Source organism: Branchiostoma belcheri, unplaced genomic scaffold (assembly GCF_001625305.1).
Source record: "Branchiostoma belcheri isolate BF01 breed outbred unplaced genomic scaffold, Haploidv18h27 scaffold350, whole genome shotgun sequence".
Taxonomy (NCBI): domain Eukaryota; kingdom Metazoa; phylum Chordata; class Leptocardii; order Amphioxiformes; family Branchiostomatidae; genus Branchiostoma; species Branchiostoma belcheri.
The window spans coordinates 52,135-57,854 of record NW_017803966.1 but is presented as its reverse complement, the minus strand read 5'-3'; the positions used below and the strand labels follow the sequence as shown (position 1 = coordinate 57,854).

Sequence of the window (5,720 nt, the reverse complement as noted above, 5' to 3'; positions counted from 1 at the left end):
TGTCTGTATGTTTTGATGAATAAAAAAAAAAAAAAAAAACAACACTCTAGGTTGGGAGTAACTGGGGTTTTCTGTCTTACCTCCTGTCGGGTTCCGCACTCCTGCAGATGTGTCTCAAACTTAAAGACATCTTCGTCTTCGTCCTCAGTGGCTCCACAGTCCGGGTCCAGCAGGTGCAGGTCCTCCACATTCACAGCCGGCAGCGCCGCACGGGGGATGGACAGACTCATACTGTCCTGGTCGCACACTACGTTCACCACAAACGACTCTGTAACAGTAAGAGAAGCCTATTATTACTTCTTCTATTCATTCTTGTTGGCTTCTGGGACGGATAATCCAAGAAGCTTACTAATAGCAGGAAATAGTCCTAGTAGCAGGAAAATTGGGAACTGAACCCCTGACCGCTTGATCTGGGATTGGCCAATTCCATATACACTGTAGCACAAACTAGAGGCTGGACCAGCGTTCAATGCATCGGTATTTTACATCACCCACCTGTGGTGTATGTACCACTGATCTCCCTATTTGGCTGGTCGTCCTCGCCAAAAGAAGTCAGCGTGAGGGTGTATTCCGTGTTGGCCAGCAGTCTCTGCACAGTCGCCGAGGTGGCGTCCGGTCCTGGTTTGGGGGAGAGGTCCTTGTACGAGCCCGACCCGTCTGCCGGCTGGTAGCGGAGTCTGTAGCGCGAGATCGGAAGATTCCCCACGACTCTCCAGGAAACAGTGAGATGGTCAATCCCGGCATCAACGAGGGTCAGTCCCGAGAGCGCTGGAAATGTGGGGTATGAAACGTATGAAACGTTGCTAATGGACTAGAGTCTAACCATTGCTACAAAGAAACCTCCTGTAAGTGCTAATACCTAGAATCTCTACCGGATATTTTTAAGCAAATATTCTCTATCATGCTTCGCTTAGGACATTATGTAAAAATACATCTATGGCGATAACTTTGAGGTACCTGCACAAGACACCCCTGTGTCGCAAGCCCGTGTCTCCTGAGCGGATCCGTCACAGTCTGCCCCACCGTTCGCTGGTGCAGGGTTGGTGCAGGTTCTGCCCCGAGTCTCCGTCCCTACTCCACACGTCACGCTGCAGGCGAACCATGCGCCCCAGTCGGACCAACCGCCGTCAACTAACAACCAAATTAACATTTAATGTACGCCGGAAAAACTTAAACTTCCCTTTGGATTAGCTCTAGAGACACTGCTTGTATCCATGCGTGGTCCAGAAAGCAGGTAATAGGACCTATTTCAAGATCAGAATCTTACACCTTCTCATAAATGATCTTTAGATCAATGTTGACAGCAGTATAACTTAGTTACCTGGACAAGACACCCCCGTGTCACATGCCTGTGTTTCCTGAGTGAGTCCGTCACAGTCAAATGAAGACCTATTGCTGTGTTGTTTATTGACAACATGGTTCTTCCTTTGCTTCTTTTACTAGTATTTCTTTTATAATTTGCTTAGAGAGATACATTGAATATACGTATATATGATTATAACGTCGAGTTACCTGGACACGGCACCCCCTTGTCACATGCTTGTGTCTCCTGAGCAGGTCCGTCACAGTCTGCCCCACCGTTCTCTGGTGCAGGGTTGGTGCAGGTTCTGTCCCGAGTCTCCGTCCCGACTCCACACGTCACGCTGCAGCCAGACCATGCGAACCAGTCGGACCAACCGCCATCAACTAATTGGAGACAAATTAAGATTTAATGTACGCGAAAAAAACTGAAACTTCATTTCTTTGAAGGAGCTCTAGAGACACTGCTTGTTGTATCCATGCGTAGTCCAAAAAGAAGGCACAAAAACGTATTTCAAGATCAGAATCTTTCACCTTCTCATAAATGATCTTTAAATCCATGATGGAGGCAGTAAGACGTTTAGTTACCTGGACAAGACACCTCCGTGTCACATGCCTGTGTCTCCTGAGCAGGTCCGTCACAGTCTGTCCCACCGTTCTCTGGTGCAGGGTTGGTGCAGGTTCTGTCCCGAGTCTCCGTCCCGTTTCCACACGTCACGGTGCAGGTAGACCATGGACCCCAGTCGGACCAACCACCGTCAACTAATTCGAGACAAATTAAAATTTAATGTACGTGAAAAAAACTGAAACTTCATCCCTTTGAAGGAGCTCTATATACACTGCTGGTTGTATCCATGCGTAGTCCAAAAATCAGGCACAAAACTTATTTCAAGATCAGAATCTTTCACCTTCTCATTGATCTTTAAATCCATGATGGAAGCAGTAAAACGTTTAGTTACCTGGACAAGCCACCCCCGTGTCACATGCCTGTGTCTCCTGAGCAGGTCCGTCACAGTCTGCCCCTCCGTTCGCTGGTGCAGGGTTGGTGCATGTTCTGTCCCGAGTTTCCGTCCCGACTCCACACGTCACGCTGCAGTTAGACCATGCGCCCCAGTCGGACCAACCACCGTCAACTACATGGAGAAAAAATGTTATTCTGAAAACCGTTGCCACTTCAGTACATGTGATACTAAGTACTACAAACACTGCAGGTTGTATTCATGTTTTGCATGTTGCAAAAAGCATGCAAAATGGAAATGGTTGGTTAGGGAACCAATCCCAGTTTGTGAAGAGGAATGGACACCACTTTGTTGTTAACTTTGTCAACTTTGCCTGTCAACAGGACGGTATAATATTTCTTATCTGAAGACGAAAACATTGAAATGACATTTTCGATACACATGTATAGCTTCGACTTCTCCACAACTTGTATATTTGCTGTTGTTAGAAGTATAAGTAAATTTAATAAGTAGTTACTGTTACTTAGTAATTTTTATTGTTCTTGTTAAGCAATTGTTATGTATAATGTTGTTGAATCTTTTGTAACTATTAAGTTGATAATTGTATGTATTCTATTATGTGAAAGGACTCCAGGAAGATTAGTATACACAGCTTGTATAACTAATGGAGATTCCCAATAAACAAACAAACAAACAAACTTACCCGGACAAGACCCCGCGTTGCATTGCTGCGTTTCCTGAGCGGGTCCGGCACAGTTCGCCCCTCCGAAGGCTGGTGCAGGGTTGGTGCAGGTTCTACTCCGAGACTGGCTCCCGGACCCACACGTCACGCTGCAGCTAGACCATCCGCCCCAACTCGTCCCTTCAGACACCTCTACGTGTATTTTTTTCAAAGTGCAAAGTGCATTCGCAGGGACGATGACTGCATTTGGAATCTCTTCCTATTTTGTAAACTTATAACGTGTGAGGTCGCGTGGCGTAACGACAGATTGTTCCACTCGGAACCAAGAGGTCCTGGGTTCGAGTCCTGACATGCCACCGATCTTGTGCCCTTGGGAAATGCATTTTACACGACTTTCCGCACTTCGCTCAGGTGAAAATGGGTATTGTATTGTCCCCGGTAATGATGGTGGCATTAATACAAGTTGAAAAAACTTGAGTGGGCCGTCACCACGTCTTGTTATTACATGTTGGCATATAAAAAAAACTCATAACATTGTCAACTTGGCCTGTGGCGTACAGAACGATATAATCTTTCCTTTTAATATGAAGACATTGAGATTTGATTTAAGGCTATACACATGTATAATTTCGACTTACCTGGACAAGACCCAGCGTTGCATTGTCGTGTTTCCTGAGCGGGTCCGACACAGTTCGCCCCTCCGAAGGCTGGTGCAGGGTTGGTGCAGGTTCTACTCCGAGACTGGCTCCCGGACCCACACGTCACGCTGCAGCTAGACCATCCGCCCCAACTCGACCAACCTCCGTTAACTACATGAAGACAAATTAAAATGTAAAGTCTTCTTGAAAAACTCAATCTCCGTACGTTTCAAGTAATGCTATAGACACTTCTACGTGTATTCTTGCAAAGTGTAAAAAGCATTCAAAGGGGAAATGATTGTCTTTAGAATCTAAATGGACACCTCTTTCTGTTTTGAGTAAAGAAGTTTTTTTTTAAACAACCAAGGGTTTTATTCACATCCGACCTTTCGATGACCGTCTGTCCCGTTCCTCAGGGCAATTCTGACTGGTTCACACTGCACTGCAGCAGAGGTGTTGCTGCTATGCATGTGTCTTTCTGTTTCATCAACTTAGCCTCTGGCACACGAGACGATATTATCTCTCTTATTTGAAGGAGACAACGCTGAAACTACATTTGCGGCGATAGGCATGTATGACTTCTACTTACCTGGACAAAACCCCGCGTTGCATTGTCGTGTCTCCCGAGACTGCCCGACACAGTTCGCCCCACCGTAAGCTGGTGCAGGATTGGTGCAGGTTCTACTCCGAGACTGGCTCCCGGACCCACACGTCACGCTGCAGCTAGACCATCCGCCCCAACTCGACCAACCTCCGTTAACTACATGGAGACACATCAAAATGTAGGGTCTTCTCGAAAAACTTAACTCCGTCCCTTTTAACCGTAGACACTTTTAAGTTTAATGTTCGTACTGTGCTGCAAATTTTGAAATACATTCTCAACTCGACCTGTGACACACGGGAGAAACCTATATTTCCTACCTGAAAGAGACAACGTTGAAACTACATCTGTTTGGATATATTTAAGGCCACACCAAGTAAATTTTATGGATGACGTCCTTTTGAGACCCTAAATCTAATGCGACAGGGCGAAAAAAAAAACAAAAAGGGCCCTAAACAAGAAGGGCCCTAAAAAAAGATGCCTAGATTAGAAATATACTAAGAGACAACAAATGTTAGGACACAAATTGCATGAGGTGACACAGTGTAACAAGCATGAAGTATTTTATTCATCATCAAAACAGTAATAAATCAGGTGGAACAGCAGTTGTCGTCCTGTCCTGTTTCTTTCATCACATTTTTGCAGGCCTGCAGAAACAAAGCATGTGCTCTTTACCCATTTCGCGTTACGGGTTTCACGTCAATCTAACGATTTGCGGCACTGTGGTGACTCTTTGGTCATAGTTACAGGAAGCGGAATTTCTTGGGTTTTTTTTTAGGAACAGGCCAAAATCAATGCGCGCGCGGACGTCATCCATAAAATTTACTTCGAATTACCTGGACAAGACCCCGCGTTGCATTGCCGTGTCTCTCGAGACTGCCCGGCACAGTTCGCCCCTCCGAAGGCTGGTGCAGGGTTGGTGCAGGTTCTACTACGAGACTGGCTCCCGGACCCACACGTCACGCTGCAGCTAGACCATCCGCCCCAACTCGACCAACCTCCGTTAACTACATGGAGACAAAACAAAATGTAAGGTCTTCTTGAAAAACAAAACTCCGTTCCGTTCCTTTCAACCGTAGACACTTTTATGTGTATTCTTGCATGGTGTAAAAAGTAAAATATGCAAATTTTACAGATCGTATCACGGTGGTCAAATTCGGGCTCAAAAATTCCCATGTCCCATCGAATTCGAACCTTGTTCGAAAATTCTGTCAGAGTTCACTTCAGGTCATCCCTAGGTCCGCTACGCCTGTCCCTTCCCGACATGCTTCGCGCTTTTTCAACATGGCGCATTTCTATAAAACTCGAGCGAATGCAGCCACCCAGACCGATTGCAGCCTTTTCGGCGCTGGGAACATGCGTATCAGACCTGGATCTTCAGAGAGAGATCCCAGCAATGCCAACAACTTCTGGGCACTGGCACAGGCAGCAGTGCAGCACCACGTCGACCCCATCTGGCGGGGAATGCTGGCGGTCACTCGCCCTACCGAGTTGCCTGACCTTGGCATGGGGGTGGGCACCGCCAGCATGAGCGCGGACAT

At 46.6% G+C, this 5,720-nt stretch overlaps 2 protein-coding genes across 2 annotated transcripts in view; both read right to left on the bottom strand.

Annotated features, from left to right (window-relative positions):
* Positions 1–903, bottom strand: part of LOC109475900 (ZP domain-containing protein-like) — a 6,411-nt gene extending 5,508 nt beyond the window's left edge. Inside the window, exons 1-3 of the mRNA XM_019776721.1 lie at positions 873–903; positions 496–768; positions 81–268 (exon numbers count right to left, since the gene is read on the bottom strand). Of these exons, the coding sequence (XP_019632280.1) occupies positions 81–268; positions 496–768; positions 873–903 (492 nt within the window). The remainder of the gene's footprint in view (positions 1–80; positions 269–495; positions 769–872) is intronic.
* Positions 904–1,063: 160 nt separating this feature from the next.
* LOC109475899 (coadhesin-like) lies at positions 1,064–5,720 on the bottom strand (the record flags this gene model as incomplete). Its single annotated transcript, XM_019776720.1, has 9 exons — positions 5,680–5,720; positions 5,016–5,218; positions 4,168–4,338; positions 3,579–3,749; positions 2,962–3,132; positions 2,259–2,432; positions 1,888–2,061; positions 1,513–1,686; positions 1,064–1,131 (listed from the first exon to the last, which is right to left on the bottom strand). Coding segments are annotated over exons 1-9 (1,347 nt in total), but the record flags the coding sequence as incomplete, so codon positions are not given.